The sequence below is a fragment of the Nesoenas mayeri genome (genome assembly GCF_963082525.1).
Source record: "Nesoenas mayeri genome assembly, chromosome: 5".
NCBI classification, from domain to species: domain Eukaryota; kingdom Metazoa; phylum Chordata; class Aves; order Columbiformes; family Columbidae; genus Nesoenas; species Nesoenas mayeri.
This window is the reverse complement of record NC_137548.1, coordinates 58045978-58070594: the sequence shown is the minus strand read 5'-3', so window position 1 is coordinate 58070594 and position 24617 is coordinate 58045978. Positions and strand designations below refer to the sequence as shown.

The 24617-nt window shown below is 35.5% G+C and overlaps 1 protein-coding gene across 4 annotated transcripts in view; it reads left to right on the top strand.

The window, feature by feature from the left end:
* SBF2 (SET binding factor 2) overlaps window positions 1-24617 on the top strand; it is a gene marked incomplete at both ends in the record, with an annotated part of 265908 nt that overhangs the window by 204880 nt on the left and 36411 nt on the right. For all 4 annotated transcript variants that reach the window (XM_080346104.1, XM_080346103.1, XM_080346101.1 and 1 more), the window contains 10 exons: window positions 5653-5823; window positions 7375-7637; window positions 8919-9091; window positions 9346-9419; window positions 9816-10011; window positions 11191-11318; window positions 13532-13707; window positions 14617-14762; window positions 18522-18720; window positions 20691-20887. In XM_080346104.1, coding sequence (XP_080202230.1) covers window positions 5653-5823; window positions 7375-7637; window positions 8919-9091; window positions 9346-9419; window positions 9816-10011; window positions 11191-11318; window positions 13532-13707; window positions 14617-14762; window positions 18522-18720; window positions 20691-20887 — 1723 coding nt within the window. The remainder of the gene's footprint in view (window positions 1-5652; window positions 5824-7374; window positions 7638-8918; window positions 9092-9345; window positions 9420-9815; window positions 10012-11190; window positions 11319-13531; window positions 13708-14616; window positions 14763-18521; window positions 18721-20690; window positions 20888-24617) is intronic.

Sequence of the window (24617 nt, the reverse complement as noted above, 5' to 3'; positions counted from 1 at the left end):
ATTCAAGATTATTTTAGTTTCCTTAGTGTGTTCTGCATATAACAGAACTTTGTAAATCTTTTTGTAATCTCTTTGGAAATAGGAGAAGTATGTTTTTGTGCATTATTTAATGTTGTGTATATCTGTGTATTACCATATATCTGTCTCTCTTGACTCATCTATATAGAAATCACCAAGATATTCTGTATGGCTTTAAGTAATATATAGTAAATTATCTATGATCTTCAGGAATCTGGGATTAAAGCAGTTAGATGTTTAAGTCACTTTTGCCAGATAATGTATATAATAAATAAAGCTCCATCCAGAATTACATCCCAATTTTGTAAAATTCTAGAATTCTATTGCCCTCTGCTGGTTTAGTGTACCTGTCTGTCATTTGGTAGCACTGAATTATAAGTAAGTTGGCCTTTCTTTTATTTTTCATGGTGAAATAATAGTAGATAAACAGGGTAATAAACCACTTTGCTACTCACACTTTGAAAGTATTTTAAAATGTGCATCAGTCTTGAGTCCAATCTTGTCTGGTGGCTTTCTAAAGTCAGCAGAGGTGGCAGATTGTTTTCTTGTTTGTTGCTGAGGTTTTCAGGCTGAGAAGCAGCCTGATTTAGTATTTTGATAGGTTGTTTTTGTTTGTTTGTTTTTCTATTACGCTATCAATTTTTTAAAAACCAAACAAACAAAGCCAACAAAAAACACAGACGCGTTAAAATTCTTACTTTATGGTTTTATGACCTTTCCCTGTATTTGTGTGTCCAGTACATGCAAGTATAATCTTATATTTTAGACCAAATGGGAAAACCATTTGTTGAATTGAATTTTTTTACTGATATTATCCATGCAGTGCTCAGTCAAACTTGAAAACATATTCACACACACTTACACTGGTTTGAGTGTGTCCAATGACAAATAATGAAATTCATGCATTGTGTGACGCGGTGTTGTATGCAAGTAATATATAGACAAATAGGTCAATTTTTATAGGTTGATCCTGTGGGAATTCTTTGGAGTCTTTTTGAACTTACCGTATATCTATGTGAACACAACATAGGTCTGAATGCAGGACTGGCACACAGAATATGTTCATATGCAGAACCTGGTTTACATCCTCTTGGGGAGGAGCGGTGTGTTGCCTACAGTAAGTGGTACCTAGTCATGATATGCAATAGGTGGTAATTGACTGAATGTCTGTATAAACAGCTCCTGGATGGGGAATAACTCTTTAAAGTAGCAGTGTCACGATGTCCTGCTTACACTTGCAAACTTCCAGGGCGAACCTTACCCAGTAAGAGAGGGGAAGTTCTATGTTCTCCTTTGGTATGCAAAGAAGATCGGTGGGTAATTTCCACGGTGTTGCAATAGCTTTCTCACAGAAATGAAGCCAATAACCCATAGCACAGGGATTCCTTGAAGAGCTGAGCGGGAATCTATTCTTTGCATTCAGCAGCAACCTCCTTCTCACCTCTCTTCCTTCCTCTTCTCACTAAAAATATCCAGAACGATAACCTAGGATATAAGTTGAAGGCAAAAATCCAGTGTACTTCTGGAGTAAACAGAATTTCTCTAAAAAATAGAGTACTATTGACATTGCCCCTTAATTTCCATAGCCAAGAGATGTGCAGCAAAATCCTGTGAGACAAGCAGTCTCAGGTATACTCATATTGTTTTTCACTCTTTTTGTTTTGTATCTCTTTTTTCCAACTTCATAACTGGATCCTCTGGCTTGCTAGATAAACTTGCTTTCTTGTTTAAGCTTTTGTAGTGTGAAGGATAATGACTGATGAGTGATCAGCACAAAGTGTGCTTTTCTTTTCCAGAAACAAGCAGTCTAAATAATATAATGTCAGAGAGGCTCTTTGGGAACGTGCACCTCACAGTAAGTTTTACATTCTTGGAGTCACTGCACATTTTTTACTGAGCCACCAAGTATCATTTTCAGAATCAGAAGTATCCAGTGTCAGGAAAATTCCAGGCAGGTATTATCCAGTGCCACTCAGTAAGGTGGAAATAATGGAAAGGTAATTCCTGAATTCAGGAAATTGCATAGTCACACAGAGTGTCATTTGGGAGACGAGTGCTTGAGTTTTTTAAGTGCCATTAGTCTACTGAGGGAACTCGTTGTCCTTTGCAGAAGTTAACTCATTTTCTGTTGGTTATTACTACTTAAAGCTGAATGTTCATTTAAGTTATCATACAGACAACTTTCTGAGGTCTTTTTTAAGCTGTCAGCCCTTAAATCTTCCCTTATAAGTAGGAAATTCTTTTGCTGCCTCCTACATTCATTCTGTCTGGCAGAAATGAATTATTGGGACAGGGAGAAGGAACATAAATATCAGTATAGTTTAGCTGTCCTATGGAAAGATAGGTGGAGGTTTTTTTACTATATCTAGGATTTCATGATGAAAAACACTGAACTACTGTTTTACTTAAACTGGAGAAATCTTGAGCAAATTCTTTTGAATAAACAGTAAACATCAAGACCCTTCTGATGTATTAGATTAGTTTTCATTCTAGTGAAATGGACTGACTAAGCATTCCCAGGGTAGAGAATACAGAAACTGTAAGTTTCATGGAATGCATGCATTTGTACCAAGACATGGATTTTGACTGCACAGGAGCAGCAGTGCACTTTTTAAGGTTGGTATTCATATTGTTTTTTTACAAACAAACTGACTGAAACAAGCTGAGAATCCAAAGTGATTTTTCCCAAAATAACTGGCAGAGCTGAGCCTGGAACTACAAGTCCTGACTATGATTCTATGTTCTGGCCACTAGCAGGTTCTGCCATTTGTTTCAACACATACAGGTGATGAGGATAATATTCATATTGCTTAGCTTTTTCATGGATTTTCTTTCATCCTTTTGTAAACAAACTATTTTTACTTTGCCTAGGAGTTACTGTCAGTGTTGATTTCTGTCCTTATATTTGAACATAAATCTCCATCCTTTAAAAATTGTGCTTTGTACATGGTTGTTAATGGTTTTAAATTATGAGCGCAGGAAGAGCATTTAAAAGCCCCTCAGCTTTCCTGTCCTATCCTGTTTGTCCACGTGTGAAAATCATTTGACTCATTTTTATTTCTGTAACACTGTTACTATGGACGCAGGGTTATGATTTTAAACTTTTTTTTGGGGTTGTGCCAAAGATAACCCACCGTTCACGTAGTTTACACAGTTATCTGATTTGGGCTGAGGCATCAAAGGCAGCTGAGCAGGTTGATAGTCAAATCACTCCTTTGTGCAGCATTTACTACACAAATTGGCATGAGTTAGAGTTGAACAGGCATTTACATGTTTTATTTGTTTTCTTGGGGGCTGTTTTTTGTTGTTGTTGGGGTTTTGTTTGTTTGTGGTTTTGTGTTTGTTTGGGGGGTTTTTTTGGGGGGGTGTTTGTTTGGGTTTTTTTAATGTGATATTCCCTTTTTGTAGCTGTATTCTGACTGAGAATTACTGCCAATGGAAAAAATAAAGAGTAAACAAAAGTATAAGTCATGATATGGCTTTAGCAGTAACTGTTGCTTTCAAGAGGTGTTATCCATATTTATATTCTGTGATTCACCTGTTGTCCTCATTCTACTCTAACCAAGTTTTGTGCATCTGGATTTTTAGTTAATTGAATGTTTGCACCAAATCCATTCTGTGAGCCCTGTGTTAATTACCACAGCTGAACAACCTAAGCTTTTTAAGCTAGCTGTGGGCACACCTACCAATGGTGAAAGATGTGAAATATGTACAGCTGTTAAAGGATAAAGATTACTCTAAAGGAGGTAGCTTTAAAGGAGGATAAGGGTAGTCCTCCTGTATGTTTTTTGTTTCAAGATTTTCTCATTTTTTACAATTAAAAGACTCAATTTCATGTACAGTTAGTTGTCCTGCTAATTAACAGGCTTGATGTAGTAATGAATTAGCATATATTTTGTATGCCTGAGATGTTTTTCTAGGGATGCACAGCAGTCAGTACAAAGGTCAGCAGGACGCTGTTTGAGCTGTCCTGTGCTGAGATTAACAGCTGGATCAAGCATGGGAGCTGCTCCTGTGCGATCAGTTCTCGCTTCCTGTGAGCCACCATACGCTGCATCCCAACTGAAACTTGGGAATCTGTTAACAAACCAGCCATCTTCTGTTTCAGTCTGTACTGAATAAACAGAGTCACATTTAATGTCATTTGAATCTTCCACGCATTTAGATTTCTTACCAGGTTACCAAGAGATTTTGATTACATTCTTCATGATTAAATAAAAACTGTATTTATCAGTTTTTGATGGTTAATCGGAAGGAGGTATTTCAGTTGGATAAATTTTAGTAGCATGTCACATACCATTTCCTCAAATATACCATTTCAAAGGACCTTCTCTTTGATAGGGAATGAATACATGGCACATGATCAGGACTTTTAGTTCATGATGTACTTGGAAGAGCATTGTGTGGAAAACACAGTTCGAAGAATTGCAAAACCAGAAATCTGTAAAACAGACTTCAAAATTTTCAGTTGTGATTTCCCAGCCTTCCAATTGAATGCCTGGATGGCGACTGAGGAGTTATTGTATTTACTGGCTGTTGTGTACAGTTGGTCAGTTACAAATATTAAATAGAGTAATACTTACGCTTTACAGGAAAGGGGTTTGCAATGTAATCATTAAAGTAAAATTTAAAGTCTAAATGTAGTGCATATTTCAGAAATGGATAGTAGTCTGAGTGAAAGTCATTAAATGAGGCACCCAATGATGTACTTCATTATTCAGTTCTGCTGTAGAAATAATCATAAGCAGGTATTTAGATTACCTGCCTTTTTGCTATATGCAGTATACAACACAGATTTTTTTTTTGCGGCCTTTTTTTCAAAAAGTAAGAATATATGATAACAAGATTTCATTCTTAATGATTCAGGTCATTGAAATAAATTTCCTTTCATTGTATTTGGTTATCAAGAATATTAAACAACTCACTGGGATACCAGTGCTGCCTAAATAAATAGACCTACTTGAAAAAAATGGTGCATTCATGAGAAATGCTGTAACAGTCCTGGTTTCGTTTGAGGCTTTATGGGAATCCAGACCCTTGTGGCTTCAAAAGAACATACCCAATTTACTACTCTTTCAGGAGCTGGATTATGGATCATACAGTGCAGTAGATAATAATGAAGAGAACAATTTACCTAAGCTGCAACAAATGCAGCTTATTAGAAGGACTCAGTTGCCACTTAAAACCATTTTAGATTTCATTACCACAGGTTCTGACTTTTAACTGAAATTAGAAATAATTTTCACCTGTTTGAATACTGATTTCTATGTGGTAGGGCCAGGTAATTAAAATACTGTATTTTGTTGGCAAGGAAACTATTTTGTATTAGTAGTGTTTTCTGTACTATCATAACAGAATTTTTCTTCTCGGGTCTCATTTTTCTACTGAGAATCAAGAAAGTCATGTCTTGCCTTGGCATTCGAATTGTATACAAGCTTCCTCTGTGTTAATTTTGTAATGGCACAAAACTGGAGATAAATTCTCGTTCCCATGTTGCAGTACAAAAGATGGTATATATTGCATATTTTAGTCTGTACATTTTTTTATATATGGATTTCAATACTCAAGCTGTAGCCTTTAAAGGAAATGAAATGACAGGACTAGTTTGTCAATTTTTAATGTTTTTGCTTTCAGAAATTAGCACCTGGAGTTAGTCAGTTTGCTTACACCTGTGTACAAGACCATCCTATCTGGACTAATCAACAGTTTTGGGAAACAACCTTTTATAGCAATGTGCAAAATCAAGTTCGCTCCCTCTACCTTACAGCCAAAGACGACAACCATGCAGTACAGTTCAGACAAAAGGTAGGAGAACATATTAAAGAAAATGTCAAAGTAGTATTTTTATTCACCCTTTAATTGTCTCCAAAGATATAGAGACCTAAGTTATATTTCTCCAATTTTACATCTTTTCCTTTTGTTTTTGCCATATTAAGCAGCATACAATAACACAGAAAATAACAAAAATGCACATTTATCTGCAAAGCAGATGTTGCTCTTATGATTTTTCAAGCAACCACTTCTTTGTGTAATTTTCCACGCTTTAAGATGTATGTATTTCCTGAGAGTAGTAACTTACTGTATAGCAATGTTATAAAGTAGCAACAGTTGTATTACATGAACAACCTAAGCTAACAGCAGTTCCAGTGTCCGCTGTTAGATTATTACCAAACCCTGGGGTGGTTTCTGTTGAATGGCACGCAGTCTGCTTTATTAAAATTGGAGAGATCTTCCAGAATACAAATTGTCTGTCTCAGTGGGAAGAAAGTACATCTCTAATGCAGAAATGAAAGTATAATGGGAAGCCTTGCAGCAGGCTACAGTAGGATCTTTTTCTTAAGAAGGAGCATGTACACATATTATCACTCTTCTTGAATGAAAATACAATTGTCAACTATGTGACTGAAAAGTGTATGCTACCTAGAGTCATACAGCATTGTAAAGAGAGGAAGTAAAATAGAGATATTCCAAGAAATGTAGGCAGAATGAAGTGCAAAGGCAAGTCAGACATATCAGGCATAAAGAGAAAAGTGCTGTAGGGTGGTGAATGGGGAGCCCCTTCCAATCTGACACTATGTAAAGAAAAATGTGAACAGTAGAACTTACAAAGGGGCATCTAATTTAACCCTCACATGTGTTTATATGGAAAATTAGCCCAACTTTAACTTAGTTTGGAAAAAACATTTACAAGATACCTTGTCGTTTGATAATTTAACATCAGGCTTCAGGTCACTAATATCAGATGCCAGATTCCTTTATTCTAATTTCCTCAGGCTATAATATAATTTGACCATATGCCATATTTGACCATATACCTAGTTGCTTCAAGCAAATACTAGAATTGGATTCTGACATGTAAAAACATGAATGTTTCAGCTGGTCTGGAAACAATTTATATAAAAGCTTTCCTCACCTCAACATCCTCGGAATTGGGAGGATATCACCTGCATCAAGCAATGAGCTACATGTCATTTCTCAATCTGATTTATGCTTGTTCTTATGTGACTTACATGGATAAGCTAAAGAGAACAGCTATATTAAAATCAGTAAACCACTCTGAAGAAACATGGAAGACCATACAGCAGAAAAAAGATCTTGAAGGATGTTATTTAGCTCTGTCCACATGGTGCTACTTGTATCTCTCAGTAAACTACCTTCAAACCTCAGTTATTATAATCATCATTCTCCTTAAACCCTATTGAGTGTAGCTATTTGCTTTTTCTTTTAAAAATAATGGATAGTTTAACTGAAGAAGTTTAATAAACATTTTAATAAAATTTTGACAAAACATTGGTTTTAAGTTATAGCTTTGTTATTTCTTCTGAGTCTTTATATTGTTTTCTGTATGTCTTCTAGGAGAAAAATTCTGTGGGTCCAGACCAGGATAAGACAGCAATGGACCTGGCTGCTGAGCAGTTGCGATTGTGGCCAACTCTTAATAAACAAACGCAGCAGGAGCTAGTCCAGAATGAGGAAAGCACAGTTTTCAGTCAGGCCATTCATTTTGCTAACCTCATGGTCTACCTGCTAGTACCACTGGATACCAGTAAGAACAAGTTATTGAGAACATCAGCTACTGGTGACTGGGAGAGTGGAAGCAACAGTATTGTCACAAACAGGTGGGTACACAAATTCAGTGATAATCAGTCAGAATGGGCCACAGTTTTCAAAAGCTGCTCAGTTTTCAGGACTTTTTCTAAATACCAGGTTATTTCAGTATCTTCTTTTCAAGTCGATTAATTAAAGAGAACAGAAGTCTAACATGATTCCTTTTAAATAACAGAACTTAATCTGGAGTAGTTTTCCACCATTTAAAGGAACATAAAAATTTTATTATCGCAGTAAGAATCTTTAATCTAGTAATGGAAATGTTCAAGACAAACATAGGGTATGGCTAGAAAGTAAAGAGCAGCCTAAAAGTTACTGTTAGTTTTTATATAACTTGAAAAAAACAGTGTATGAACCTAAAATCAAGAAAGCATTTGTAAAGCATCCATAAAATAATCCATACAGCATCCATAAAATTTCTGTGCAACAGCTGCAAGGAAGAAAGGCACTGAGGTCAGAAAAAGCAAGAAGGCTAAGCCACTGTGCTAAAGGTTAAATTACTAAGGAGGAGGATAATGCCAGTTTACATTCCCTAGCATGCAAATCCAGGGCATTTCATAACAAGCCTTCCTCCTTTTCTATTTGTTGTCTTCATTATCGGCTATGATCTGTCAGAATTCCCACCTGATAAAATAGTAGAACACTCCATGAGAACACTGACATCAAGTGAAAGACAGGCAGGCTGTCAGTATCAGACTCCCCATGGCTACTCATTTCTGCTGACTAAACACCTCAAAACTCTGGCATTAGGACACGCTCAGTAGACAGGTTGCAGCGTATGTTGCCATGTGTGAATCTGGTCCTTGATATTGTTATGGAAGGCATTTTTAGACATGCAAAGTACATCTCCCACTGACTAGCCTGCATTTTTTATCTGATGCACAAAAAACGCATCTTATAGTCTTTTTAGCTTTTGTATGCTTTGCTCTGCCACCAAAGTATTTGTGTAATGTGTCTTTCTGTATGTAACTGGATAATTGTTTACCTTGGCTTGCAAACAGTGTACTTGATTCTATGAAGAGAAGACATAGAGCTCACTTCCAGGCAGCCTTTTTTCCTCTCGTGGGCATGTCTGTGCTGGACTCATGGCAGGAAAGTTCTCCATGCAGTTCTGACAGTGTTAATGGCATTGAAAATACGGTGTAATTGTGGTACCTGCATATGCTTTTAGCAAGGTTTATATACTGTAACAAGAAAAGAAACCCACAGCTTGTCTGTCTCTCGCCAGGTATCACATGTGCTTCACCAGCTGAATTTTTCACACTTGAAATTCCTTTTGTTTATGTACACAGTATTGCAGGCAGTGTTGCAGACAGTTATGACACCGAAAGTGGATTTGAGGACTCTGAGAACAATGATGTTGCAAACGCAGTTGTACGCTTTATCACCAGATTTATTGACAAGGTTTGCACGGAGAGCGGAGTTACACAGGATCACATCAAGAGTCTTCATTGCATGATACCAGGTAAGAATTGTGACCAAAAAATTGTTTGTAGTCCTTTTTAATTCTTTTCCTAGTGAGATAAATGCACTTTTTAGCTTCATTTACTTTCAGTGAAGTTAGATGTTTAGATTTCTTTTCTAGACTGTCATTGCTGTTGAATTTCAAATAGTTATTCCTTTGTTGTTTAAATTTGAGAATTTCAGAATATCAGGGTTTTAATTAAAGGTTAACTTGCATATTATATGAGACTTGTTTATGGTATTACTGCTTTCCAGGCATTGTAGCAATGCACATAGAGACCTTGGAGGCTGTCCATCGTGAGAGTAGGCGGCTTCCACCAATACAGAAGGCAAGTATTATGAAACATATTTGTATTCTTTACAAGTATTAGAATCATGCAATTTAGTCATCTTTTTTCCCCCTCATAATGTTAGGAGGAAACATCAAAACACTGAAAGAAAATTTCCACCAGTGATTAAAGTGTTTGCTTTGGTCTCATGAAATATGAACTTATGAAACTAGTAGAGCCAAACTTCTGATCATAAACAAGCTGTTGCGTGCCAACTCTTTTTTGAGATCCATTTCTCTTAGTTGCGTCCAAACTCCATCTCCCTTCTTTGTGCTCAGTCTCTTAACAATTTTGTTTTGAAGCTTTTGTTTAGCTTTTTAAGCTATATATTATATCTAGACTGAGGTATAACAATGGTATCACCATTACACTAACACTTTCATTTATTTGCATCAGCCCAAAATTCTACGACCAGCTTTACTGCCAGGAGAAGAATTTGTTTGTGAAGGTCTCCGTGTGCTACTCGATCCTGATGGCAGAGAGGAAGCTACAGGAGGACTGCTTGGAGGTCCTCACATCCTCCCTGCTGAAGGAGCTTTGTTCCTTACTACTTATCGAATTATATTTAAAGGCACTCCTCATGATCAACTGGGTAAGAAAAATTAAACAGTGATAACTGTATTCCTACAGATAAGCAGACTTTGAGCTGGCCTATCCACCTATTCAAGCATCAATGTCAAAATGTATATACCTCGCAGTATAATTTTTCATGTTGATCAGATAAGAGTAATCTCTTAATATAGGTTTTTATCACTAGATATAAGTGTGATTGATTTTGATTTTACATTTAACTTAACTAGAATTTATTTCTTTAGATGAGGCATTAGACGCAAAGTGATTGTTTATTCCTGTATATTGGTAGTTACTTAGAGTGCTGTGATTTATGTAATATAAAATCATAATATGTACTTGTCTTAGAGGAAACTTCAGTAGACTGTCACTTCCTATTATGGGCTTTTACAGACTACCTAAAGTTAGAGACAGAAGTAAGGACATTCCTGACCACACTTCAGTGATTTCCATAGACTTTCTGTTTTGAATGGACAAAATGCTTAGTGTCTTTATATCTCAGTTCCGTCTGTAGAGTTAGTGTAGTAATGCTGCTTTACAGAACAGTTTTTGTAAGCTTCTTCACCTCTAAGAGAGAACATATATACTGTGTGAGAACTGCAGCTTCCATTACCCCTAGCTTTTCATTAAACAGTTTTTTTCAGCCACCAGAAGTGTGTTAAATGATAAATATTGAGTTAGCATTATCCCTAAAATTATTATTAACAAATTCAGTATTCTATTTAATATGTAATAGAAATAACTCTTCTGAATGGCAAATTGTCATATTTTGCCATCTGCCATTTCTAAGCAGATTGTCATTCAGAAGTATGAATTTATTGTGGAAGGTTCATGGTCATATGTAAAATATCAGTGTATGTAATTTGTTGTTTATAAATTTTATCATGCAGTCTGAAATTCGAATAAGCTTAAAAGTGTTTCTTCACCCCCTACCAACATAGATTTTGGAGGTGCATTTCTATTGTATAGAAAGACTCAGAATGAAGGAGATTAATTTCGACTGGGATTATTAGAAAAATAATCTGAAATTCAGATTACAAGTAATACTTTAGGAATTTACCAACTGAAATTAATTCTGTACCATTATTTTCATGTTGCTTTGTACCTACTCATTCCTGTCTATTCAAAGTACAATGTGATCAAACCAGATCTGATTCTCTGATCTAACAAGTATCTGTAAATACAATTTTATGGCCCTCAGTTGGAGAGCAGACGGTGATCCGGAGCTTTCCTATTGCATCTGTTACGAAGGAGAAGAAAATCACTATACAGAACCAGCTGCAGCAGAGTATGCAGGAAGGGCTGCAGATCACTTCAGCTACCTTTCAGGTAAAAGGAAGTTTTGTAAAAGTCTATGTGACAGCAAAGCTCAAAATATTTCTGAGCAGCACTTTGTCTTGGTGTTTGTGAAGAGTTCAGTTTTCTGCCCTGTGAAGTCAAGGCAGAACACAGTTCTTTCATAGAAACACTGGCATTTCTTAACCCACTTTATATTTACAGAGGGCTGCCATTTTTATATTTTATTTTTTTTTTTACTCCTTCCCCCGCTCCCTGCCCCTTTCTGTTTTGTATCCATTAATGGATTATGTGGGTTCCAAAATCTCTTCATGTGAGTAAGAGACCTGGGCAGGCCAGTGGATAAATGCTTTTCTCTTTCCTCCAGCTATATGTAAAGAGTATACAAAACCTATAAATATTGCTTTCTTCTCAATACTTGTCACTTTACCAGCTTCCTGTAAAAATCCATGGCAGAAAGTCATGGTGCATCTCACATGGAAGCTGTACTTTTAGGAATCTTTAGGGTAACCACCAGAACCAAAGAGCCTCCGTATATCCAGGTGGTTTTCTGTCTGTGGGATCCCCCTCAGTGTGTTCAGCAGGAGCGTGTACTGCAGGGCCATCGACAGAGCTGCACTTTTAATAATTAGCACTCATGAATTCTTCCCTAAATGTTTCTTCTTGATAGTGATCTTAACTAGGGTCAAACCCTAAGAGGTGGAAAGTTGAAGGTGAAGAATTTCATATCATGGACTGAAAGCAGACTGCAGTACTTAAGATACTTAATATTTTGTTGGGTTGGCTGACTGCAGAAGTATATTTTCATTGTGAACAGTAACTCTCATATTTGAAAACATAATAAAATAGATCATCAGCATTTTTCTAGTTCCTTACAGTAAAGGACATTATTTAGCTAATCATCCTTCAATATCCTATTCAAAAGCACAACTGAGTAAAACAAGTGAAATAAAGTTCTTTTTGTGGACTTTTGAGAGGACTTCATGAGGACTTTTATTTTCCAGAATTGTTTTTACCAGAATAGTTAGCATGCTTCAATGATGTGCTAAATACAGACACAGCTCAGTGTTTTTAGTGCTGGATTCTGGTCAAACATCATCTTTGCTTTTGTTTAGAATAGTTTTCTATTAGGTTATGAGAACAAAAACAATCAGCAAACGGTTACTTTCTGGTCCTTTTGTTACAGCTAGAATTCAATGCAGTGTGAAATAGCCCCTCCTCTTTGTTTATTAATTATGACTTTCAGAATGTTTTGGCTGCAGTTATGCTATTTAATATCTTTAAAATTTCAAATCACTGTAACCCCCAAAAGATTCAAGGCTCCATTCAAGGAGGTCCTAGAACAACAGAGTTATTAGTCATTTGGAAAATATTTACAAAACAAGTGGAATTAAAAAAGCAATGATGAAATCCACCTTCTAGATGGCAAACAAAAGACACTCAAAAGGTGTATGCATATGCACTCAGAAATAAAGCTCTGGGATATTTCTTTGTTTGCATTTCGCAAATTCTTAAAGTTCTTCTGGGCCCTTTTTACGGATTCCCTATTTTCTCTCTATTTTGTTCCCCTGCCTCATCACCCCACTTGCTGATGTCATTGATGTCATTCTTTTGATTCTTTTGGCTGAGGATGATGGGATGGGATTTTTTTTTTTCTTTCCTCAAAACCTTTCAAAAAGCATTTTTAGTGGATTGGATGGATCAATAATGAATAGCACAAGGTTAGTTCTTTATTAAGGATCAGATTTCACTATTACATTTCTATACTTTGCAAGATGAGGCAAAAATTGGAATGACTAAGTAATGAAAATATAATGGTTGTGATGTATGAGTGCTGGAATTGTTGGTTTGGTGAGTCTTTGAAGTGCATTACCAACCTGAGTTCCCAGTATACGGACTGAGCTGGCAGAGTATTTCCAAGCTAAGCTGTCCCACATGACTAGTGTTTGAACTGCTGGAGATGTCTTAGTGCCAGCACTAATGCTTGCACTTACCAACATATTTTGTGTTTGATATTCTGAGAATTCTAGATGCTTTAGTATGAGGACATAAATGTAAAAATTAAATAATAATAAACTGTGTAATATCCATAAAAATCAGTAAGATATATGTACATGTATTTGTTTTTTCCAATGGGCATAGTAATGCATAAATATGGGGATTTTGCTGATCTTTTTTAGGATCTTTTAATTTCTTTAATTTTATTTTTTTTGCCGTTTCTAACATGTCATGTCTTTAATATGCAGTTAATTAAAGTAGCATTTGATGAAGAAGTAAGTCCTGAAGTGGTGGAAATATTTAAGAAACAATTAATGAAGTTCCGTTATCCTCAATCTATCTTCAGCACTTTTGCATTTGCAGCTGGGCAAACAGCACCACAGATAATTTTACCAAAACAAAAAGAAAAGAACACTTCATTCCGGTATAGTCATTATTATTTTATTACTGATGTTCTTGTTTAGTATTAGTCAAATGCATTGAACAATCTGACAGCTTTGCAGAAATGCAGATTATTCAAGCAGCTTTCAGGAAAGTCAAAATGACTGATAGCTATTCTGCATCTTTTTATATTTATTGAATAAAAGATAGATTATTATAGGAATGTCTTACTTACCCAGATTTCTGGCTGCAGTGAATTTGAACAAGTTTGTCATTGCATTTTGAAACACATACGATGTAAGTAGCATCTTCAGCTATGCAAATTATGCCAAAATAAAACCGAGATTTCTTGTGTACTACTTCATAGGTTAATAACCTAATGTGAGTTGGAATTAATTTTACCCTTAGTGCAGTCTGTACAGTTGTCTTAGTAGTTTTTAATCTAAAGTTTGAGCTTTGTGTCCTCTTTTGAAGTTTTTGTTATACATTAATTTTTCCTAGACTAGATTTTTACTAGATCATTAGTCTATTCGAGAGTGGTAGTTCCTGTGATTCTCTGTTGATTATTGCATTATTGACACAGGAAAGCAGAATCCCAGGCTAGTCAGGGAATCTTAAAACTTTAAGGTAATTTTTCTTTCCTGCCTTTACTTTGTCAACTTTGTAGATTGATCACATAGCTAGCAAAATACAAATACCTAAAGAAAGATGATGGCTGCTTATTCATTGCCATTAGACTGACACAAATTTCTCTCAAAATAGTATAATTGGCATTTAAAAATTAATATAGGACATCATTTTTCTGGAGGTTACAATTTTTGTTATTACATTAAATGAAATATTATTAAATGCATTTTATTTGTGTAAGTGGGTTCATCATAACAATCTGTACGTGCTATTGGAGAGACACATATGCATTTTTCCACATATTTTTGTTGCTGTGAATTTACAGTACCTTCTCAAAAAGCATTGTGAAAGGAGCAAAGCGTGCTGGGAAGATGACTATTGGACGCCAATATTTATTAAAGAAGAAGACGGGCACAATAGTGGAAGAAAGAGGGAATCGCCCAGGCTGGAATGAAGATGATGATATCTCTGGTAATGGTAACGCCTTTTTTTTTTCCGTGTTGGTTGATAACTGCATCCTGTTATGCTTCCATTCCAACATAGTGAATAAGTAGTATCTTCAGAAGAAATTGCAGAGTCTTACTTGACCGGAAGGAGGAAGGTTACAAATATGTACATTAAATAACTGTTTTCTTTTGTGATGATGAGGCAAAAGAGGAAGTTCATTCGTTGGTGAAGCAAAATACTAGGTAATTATTTTTTAGTTATCAAACTATTTTAAGATAGTATCTCTTTATCATTTTTTACATCATAATAATGTAGATGGAACAGCACAGAAGCATGCTGTAGCTTCCATTTGTCTTTAGACATCATGACATCTGGAGTTAGTCTATGCTAAGAAAGCAGTAACTAGTGAGATTCAAGAAAGAGCAGATACTGTGGGAGACCTTTGTGGATGCGGAAGTGACAAACGGTTTCCGAAAGCAGCGGAAGTCATTACTACTGAGAGTACCATTGTTCCAAATTTTGGTTGCAAGGATTTGGGGACAGAAGGTAGAAAGTGATTTGGGCACTTTGTATAGTTCATGTAATGCTGTGGAGTTTGACTTTCTTCCAAATACTTCTTTTTCTACCATGTGCTGCTGTCAGTAAATCCTTATCTGGACCAGTGCTAATTTATAATAAACCACTAGAGGGAACCAGATTCTCCTGTACGTAAACAGGTATTGTTTTGTCATACCATTCTTTCTTTTTTTAAAAAAAAAACCCAAGCATTTCAGATAATGAAGTGTTTATCAGACACCACTAATTTCTTCAAAACATCAAACAAGCCAGATTTTCCTTTTGAATATTTGGTCAGTGAACAAGGCAACTTAGGTGACTTATGAGTAGATATATAAAAATTGCCTGAAGCAGGACTGTGTTACTGCTCTGTCTCCATAATGGAGGAAAGCCATTCCAGGAAAGCTAAAAAATATTGATTTTCTTCTTTCATTCCAGATGGTGGGAAAAAGGGCAAAAAGAAAGGATTATAAAACGCAGAATGTCTTTACAGTGCTGAAAAATTATGTTCTAAATTGAATTTTCAGCATCTTCCTTAAGTGCTGAGTTAATATGCATTCTGATGCTGCAGATTCTTTGGGACAGAAGCAATTCTGCAGTCTGTACCTTTGTGATTGTTGGATGATTTTTTGTCTTTCACCCAGAGACACTAAGAACAATCATATCTGTGTTCATACTTCTCTTGATGATGAAGAAATTTGAAGAGTTTTTGCACTGCTGATGTACAAAACAACTATATTCTTCCATGAACACAGGTGTTATATGAACATTAGTGGTAGTCACTTTTTTCCTTCCCTAACAAACAACCAAAAATGTAAATTGTGGGGCTTCCTACCTGCTGGTTTCCAGATGTTCTGATGGGGAATGTAACAGTTGGTTTTTTCTCTCCATGCTGCTCTGACAGCTCAGGTATAGTCAGCTGACAACAGTAGTGACTATTTCAGACACAGGAAATTTGCTATTTAATCCCTGCAATTTCTTCTGTGTTGACTTCTGTGAATGACTTTTTGTTTGCAAGTCTCAAAAAACTGAAGTATGGGAAACTATGCAGCTATAGCAGCAATGAAGCAGATGTGAACTATCTGCAGCAGGTGTCTTAAAAAAAAAAATGTTAAAGACAGGGTTGGAAGGAACCTGAGGAGATCATGTGTTCCATCTCTCTGCCCCAAGGCAAGATCAGCATACTGAATCTGTTCCTCAGAGATGTTTACCTAAACTTTTCTTAGACGCTTTCAAAGATGAAGGTTCCACAACTCTAGGCAATTTGTACATATGCTTTAACCATCCTTAATGCTGGAGAAAACCAATCAACTTTCAGATATTCAGGACTAAACATTTCCTTGCCATAAATTAAAGCCTTCCGTTCTTACTCTGCCACCATATACATATAGAAGAGATTATTCCTTCATTTTGATTGCAGTAATTAATGTACTTAGGGTCTACTGTAATATTTCTCTGTTCTTTTCTAGTTATTGAATATCTGCAGTTCCTTCAGTTGTTTATTAAGTCTTGGTAGATTGCTGATCATCTTCATTGCTCTTTTCTCAGCCCTCTTTAGCTGGTTCACATGTAACCTGCAATGTGATTTCCAAAACTGGGCACAGAACTCTAGTTACTAGTTGTTGCTAATGAACACCTAATTTCCCCCTGATTCCTCCCCATCTTTTTGTGTTCAGAGTTTAGAATCTCGTTACTGCTAAATTCTGTTTACTATAGGTGACCATACTGTTGTGTTCCATAAAATAGGAGACTGTAAAATCCACTTTTACAAACAATAAACAGGAACAGTAAAATAGAGGGATTATTCCTCTTCTCAAAATCAATTTTTAAAAAAAATCCAACTTGAGACAGCAAAATATCTTCATTTCCCTTTTCAGGTTAGAGACACCAATATGAGCTCTTACCTCTAGCTTTTTACACACAGGAGATGTTTTGCAAATTCTGATCAGCAATATACCTGCTTTCATGAGAGAAAAATGCGTTTAGAAAAAAATATTTTAAAAAATGCACCCTCATCTTATCTGAGTCAGTAATAGCTTTCCATTCAAAATTGTTAAATCCTTGTAAATGTTTTGTAACTTCTTTCTTATCATGACAGATAGGAAAACACAGAAAAAATAGGAGGCATCCACAGCCTTGAACTCTTTATTATTTAGGTTAGATAGAAAACTGTTGATTTTGTTTGATAAGCTGCAGTGGCAACAGAATTAATCATTTAGCTCTTATGCTAAGATGCAAAAAAAATATGGGTTCTACTCTTGTAAATTCTGAATATTGTCTACTGCCAGTAATATTTTAGTCGTATAATAATTTTTATTTTTTAAAATAATTTTAATTTCCAGTCTTGTAAAGTCCTGTTTTAAATTTAAATCCTTATATACTTTTCAGTGCTTCATTCCTGAAGAGATACTTCCCCTCATATGCACGCATTTTGATGTCTGAGGTGGTAGCAAGTAACTGATACATGCTGTGAACAGTAAATCTGCTTTTGGAAGTATTTTGAAATAGCTGGAAGTGTCAATAACAGGCAGGTGGCAGGTTTTGTACAGAGACCTTGCTTGACTTGGATTTCAGTGTAGTTTGAACTTGTGATGGTTTTTATCTCCCATGGTTAAAGGTTTTTCTGCTTTGGAAGTGCAGCTGATGTGCATGGCTGAAGGAAGCTGCCGTTTGACATTGAAACTGAGGCGTTAAGCAACCAACACTCATCAGTTGTGAAATTATGACACAAAACCATGGTTTTTTGTTTGAACTAAACCTTAAAAAGGTTGTTACATCTTTTGAAGATAGTTTAAAAAATTGCGAGGTCTATTTTATTGTGGATGTTTAATGGATTTATGTGCACGTTTTTCTTTCTTCTGTCTTGTGTACATCTCTGTATAGCAGTTATGAGTTTAACAGGTTTTCATAAATTGTTGAAAGTTTATCTGCCTTTGGTTCAGTTCAAATGAATAGATGAGATTACATTATCCAGGATTTTAGCGAGGGAGTTGTCAGTGATGCCAATGACAAGTGAAGTAGGTAACTGTGTGATATATTCAGATTTCCTGACTAAAATATTATTTTATTGCTTATAGTTTCTGTAAACTGTTGTTTGTTTGTATTGGTTCTTGTAATTCATCACTGACTGTAAGACAAACTAATACTTTGTTCTGAACAAAACAGCATTGTTTTCTGTGTAACTGCTGGCCTCCCAAATAGCAAACTCTTAAAGATGTTTAACGTCAGTTTCAGATGACAGCGAGATGCACACAAGTGGTACCCTAAAAGCATCAGAAAAATCAACAATGGAGCAATTAGTAGAAAGAGCCTGTTTCAGAGACTACCAACGTTTGGGACTAGGGACCATCAGCAGTAACTCTTCTCGCTCAAAAACAGAATACTTAAGGATAACTGCACTGAACAGGATGTATTCCCTTTGCAGGAGGTGAGTTTACCAGTTCAATCAAGTAGTTGAAAACAAAGATGGCATAACACACATACCACATGGTATATCCATTTAAGCAACTTATTCTGAGAAAATTTTTGTTTACAGTAGGAGTGTTCAACCAATGACCTTGAAGCTATTGTATTGTGCTCAGAGATTTGTCTCCTGGTGGCTGTGTATGTATTCATTAGATTCAGAAAGAGTGCCAGCAATGGTAGCCGGGAGTCGGCTTTCAGAGCTGCCCCAGAAGCTCTGTCAGACAACACAAGCCTTCCTTCCTAGGTTCTCCCTATAGCCCATGGAAAGAGAGCGCCCCTGGGACTTTTGGAAGAAACGAACCTAGATACTCGGGATTGCCTTCTGAAGGAGTTTCTCTCTCTTGGCTTTCTACACTGATGTCTAAATCATTGGCCTATTTTTCAGCTTTCTGACTTGGCAAACAAAGTTAGCTGGTAGAACTCACTCTCTTGGTATGGTTTCTGGAAATCGTTGTGTGGGTACTGGAAATTATTTGTCATATATTTGCATATAAAATCTATTCTTTTCCTAAATAAAAAAAGCAAGCCTCAGAAACAATTATACATAACTCTTTTCTTCAAATAAAAAACATGTTTTAAAATTGAATTAATGAAGATATCTACACTGCTTTAAGAGTTTTCATCAGGTGCTGAAAGCCACATGCTCTGTTTTAACACATGAATGTTACTAATTGCTTTTTTGTTCCAAAAGCTAATGTAGGTAACTACCACTACCCACAAAACTTGTTTTTAATGTAAAAGCATATCTGCCTGACTCATATCAGAAGGGCATTTGCATTCTCTAAAGCCAGTTTTGGCCAGTCATTGCTTTCATTATGGATAATGAAATCACCATTTCTTCATGGAAGAAGGGCACATAAGAAAATACTAGGTCCTTTCTTGTTTTCTAACTTATCTAGAGTAACAGACTAATAACTGGTTTTGTTCAACCACCATTGAATACAACACAAATTGAAGAGATTAAATCTGTGCATTTTTGTTATGCTTTGAACATTATGCAGACAACTCGTTCCTCCCCTAAACCCACCAGTTTTTAATATTCTATAGGATTTTTTAAAAAATATAATTAATATCTGAGAGGATTAAAAATTTCAGTATATAAATACTTATCTAATGCCATATTAATTTTGTTACTGTGTTTTAAGAGGTAGATCATAAATATTAGGTAGATGGATTATGTTTGAGGGCAGTTCAATAAAGGTCAAAGAACTGAACTTGCAGGAACAGTGTATGTTGTAGAGGAACAAAGTTGTTTAGTAACTTTTTAGTAACTTTTCCCTGCTTCTTGTCTTAGTTTCTTCTTAACATATGATATTGGCACTTGGATAGTTTTTAGAAAATAATCTTTCATATTGCTTGAAGCCTTCTTTCACTAATAGGACCATAACTACCATCTTGCTGGGTTTTCTATTTTTAAAGCTATTGTATCAGTGAATTTGTTATTCTCTCAGTGTATTGTAGTGTTTTTAAAAGTACACAAAAATGCAGTTTGAAATACAGCGTTCCAAGGAATCTGACTGTAAAATTTAAATGTATTTTGACATAAACCAAAAACTATTGTTTTAGTTGTGATACTCTAGGCAATCTAACATTCTTTCCTTTCAGTTCTCATATTTCATCTACAAGTGTCAAAACAAAACTAGTGCATCATTTGCATGACTCAGAAGAAATATATTACCAAATCAAATATAACCTTAAATGGAGACTAGTAATGATAGCCTTACAAATTTTTCATAATTAAGGTTGTTTTTAAAATGTAGTTTTCTTTACAAATTAATGTATTTTTTAGGATTGGACGAAATATGAGAGTTACTAATTAAAAATTTAGATGTATTTTCATTAAGATGTATATTCAGCTTGTAATTTTAGGAATGTTTTTCATTGATTACAATTTTGAAAGCAATTTTAACTCTTATTCATTTGCCGATACAGTTACCCTGGGCTCCTGGTAGTACCTCAGTCTGTCCAAGACAGCAGTCTGCAGAGAGTTGCTCGCTGTTACCGCCACAATCGCCTGCCAGTTGTCTGTTGGAAGAACACTAAAAACAGTACCCTTCTACTTAGATCTGGCGGCTTTCATGGAAAAGGTGTTGTTGGTCTCTTCAAATCCCAAAACACACATACTACATGTGAGTTGATGCAGTCAGGCTTTCTGCATAAGTAATTTTAGATAGAAATACTTATTTTTCTAGAGGAAAACAGTGATACAATTGAATCAGAAGTCTCAGGATATGAATGGTTTTCTGATATTTTATTAGTTCAGTTTAATTACTGTATGTCAAGAAGCAGATTCTGAGTGGTATGAAAGTGATTTTAAAATGTCAATGAATAATTTGAAAGATAATATATGTACCAAAAGTCTTTGTTAAAAGCTGGCATCTGCTAAATTCAACCCAAATTTCCCCTGTTTACCTTAAATTGTCTTTTTCCTTTGCACCAGTTTATGTAAGGAGTGTATGTTTTCCCTCTTAGTAGAGAGGTTTATATAAAATATGAGAGAGAGCATAACCCACTGGACCTTCTCATGTTTTCCATTATAATATTACTTTAACTTTTTCTTCCATAAAGCATAGACCTGAAAGATTCTAGTTGGGAGTTTTGCATTAAGTAAACTTCTTCCTTTGTGTGATCACAATTGGACGAGTACAAGCTTTGTCAGAATAGTTAGTTTTTCAAAAGAATAGAACATATTAGGGCAACGTTCATTTTGGAAGGAACCTTAGTTGACTTTCATGGGTCAAAGGCAGTGTTTAGGATACGTATTATGGCTGCCTGGATTTCCATCCCTTATGCCAATGATTTCTTCAGACTTGATTTCATGCCAAGAGAGAATTTGGTATGTGGCTGAAGAAGACGTCAGTTTTCTGTTTCATCAAACTGATAGTTATTTAGAAATTGTTCCAGAATTAGGCCATAATTTTTCTTTATTTAGAAAATGTGAGGTAGAATTGGAATACCAGGAACTCATTAAGGTAGCAAAGAGATTCCTTAGTCCTGTTTATGTTTGCACTTCACCCCAGTAATGACTAAAACACAACTGAAGGGTTTGACTCTACTGAATAGTTTGTTCTATAGAATTTTTCAAAACCTCTAACAAGCATACTGTACAATATGTGCAACTCACGTAAAAGTAGTTTTAAGATTACGATTTAAATATTTCCTACATAGTCCTTCATAGAGTATCTTTATGAAAACAACAATTTCATTACTTTTAAAGAGCTGTTTATATCAGAGATAATATTTAGCTATATGAGGTTTTATGTATATCAGATTCACCTTTAAAAATCTCAACTTATCAGAGACCTTATTAGAAAAGCATTTTTTAGATCAGTGGCTGGAGTGGCTATAACACTAATTTGTGAATCACTGATTATCTGCTGAATATTCATTGCCATAGCATATTGATTCAATGTGTCTCTTCAGTGTTTTGTGGGGGCATTTTTCAGTTGGAGGAAGGAGCAAGATACTGAGTTGAGTTTTATATAATGCATTTTTATTGAAAAGATTCATAAAATGAATCAGTGAAGTACTACCAACAGTTAACATGGCAGCTGCCAAAGCCGTGAGCTACACCAGTTTTTACACAGGTCTATCTTTTGAATCCTAAACATGGTAATTCAGACATTGGTCTTATAAATTGATTTAATACTGATTGTCTTAGCTGAAATACTGGCCAGGCATCTTTAACTTGGTATAAATAGAATAAATTGAAAAAATTCTACAGGAATACTCTGCAAATTATATAAAGACAAACACTTACTTGTTTTCTGTAGTAGCTGTAATTTTTATGTCCATGGGAGTATGAAGGCCTTCCAAAACAAAATCTTCAAAACCTGACCTATTAAAGCATGTTTCCAGTGTGTAGTCTCATTGCTTTTGTAGGCGGTTTCTTTTTTTAATTTTATGTAGCCTTTTATATTGCCCTTATCACTGCCATACTTCCCGCAGTATATTAGGCTATAGATAGTCTGACTGACAGGAACTGTATCTGTCAGACATTGGCTTCTGGAGTTCCTGTTTCTTTTAAAATGTGAAGAAAATGGAGATTCTCCTCAGGAAGATACTGCAAGGAAAAAGAAAAACATTTATAAGATATTTATTTTATTCATAATGAAGTTAAAAGCTTGGTGAAGCAAAATTTTTGAAGAAACTGATCAATAAAGTTGTGCACAGATGCAGGTATTTGCCTCAGTAGGAATTGTGTACAATGTAGGAAAGTCTGTGTTGAAAAAACTCATTGGGATGCAAACTAAGAGGACAAGGATAATCTTACATTACATTCAAGTTGGCAGGTGCATACCTTCCTAAGCAGAGGTTTCATAGAAGTAGATTTTCATTAGGCAGTTCTGGATTGATACGCAGAAACAAAATAGGACCTACTGGAACTTAATGAACATTATTGTGATTTCCTGTTACATCATGTGTTAAGCAAGTTTTCAAAGCATAGTTGAGATCAATATGTTATATAAGAAGCAGAGAAGATTTTTTTTAGAGAAATCATGCACAGCACTGAATTGCTGTATGCGACCAAACCACATGTGCAACAGAATTGTATTTGTCTAATATCTGTCCACAAAGGATTATTAACAGGTGTTTGAATCTGACATGGAGAGTATGCAGGTCTTTTCAAAAGTTCCGTTGAAACATGAAAGTTGGTTTCTCAATTTCACTTCAGCCTCTCTGGGAATTTTTTTGTCGAGTTCTAAATTCTAGTCTAGTTCTAAATATGACATTCTACACTGGGATTACCAACTAGTGGTCAGCTCCCATAAAAGAAGACCACTAGATTTCTTGTATGTAGGAACATATCCAAGAGAACAGTTATCTTGATACAGTCTGGATTCTTGATTATATTAGGACCTGTTGTAAGATAAAGCTGGAGAGCCCTGCAAGCAGGCATACAGAGCTGACGCAATCATATTGCATTACTAAGCAATGCATTTCATTCTTGAGATTTAGGAAATTGTTACTGGGGTCTCCATCCCCATTGTTTGTTTAAACTCATGCTGTTGTGATGACCTTCATATATGATACGCCACTTAAAAGATCAGTCATTTAATATAAATACCTGTTCAGTTATGCGGGTAAGGGGTTCATGCTTTGAGTCACCAGTAGTCTTTCATCCCTTTAATACTGCTGTTAGGCACTGTGTGAAGGGATGATTCGTGGTAAGGATGAAGGGCAAATTTTCTATCACAAGGACCTTATTGCCCTCAGACTTTAATTTAGATGTCTGCCCAGTTCAATAACAGACTTTCATGTAAGTCAAGCTTTTCATCTCCTGAGTGTCTTTTCTAAAACACACGTAATAGTCTTCACAAAATGAAACTCTTAAGTGCAAGTTGTAAGGACATTATCCTTCCATGTAGACATTACATTTCCTTTCATTTAAATAAAATTTTAAGACCTAAATTGACTTTTTGTGGCATTGCTTCAAGGACTAGGAGACACGAAGATCATTCAAGTGGATTTCAGGATGTATAAACCCTCTTTTAAGAGCTGAAGAGAAAATAATCTTTTTCGTCAGGCTCATTCCACTTTGTCAGACAGAAACAGCATGATATTTCCTGCAAGTACATTTTGTAATCACTTCCTAATTGTACTTCCAGTTCAGATACTGATTTTTACAGGGCTATTTAGATACTAATTTTACCAGAGCTATCTTGAAATTTCTTTTGCCACCTGCAACTAAGCAGGTTGCTGTCTATTAGTCTCCAGCATAGAATCTGATTGGATCATCACTGGAGAAAACTATTGATAAATTACCATTGTGCTTTGTCCAAATGTGCTCAATCAAATTCTTTGACTCTCTGTCTCTTATTTCAAACCTTGGCTCTTGTCATCAAGATACCAAATCCT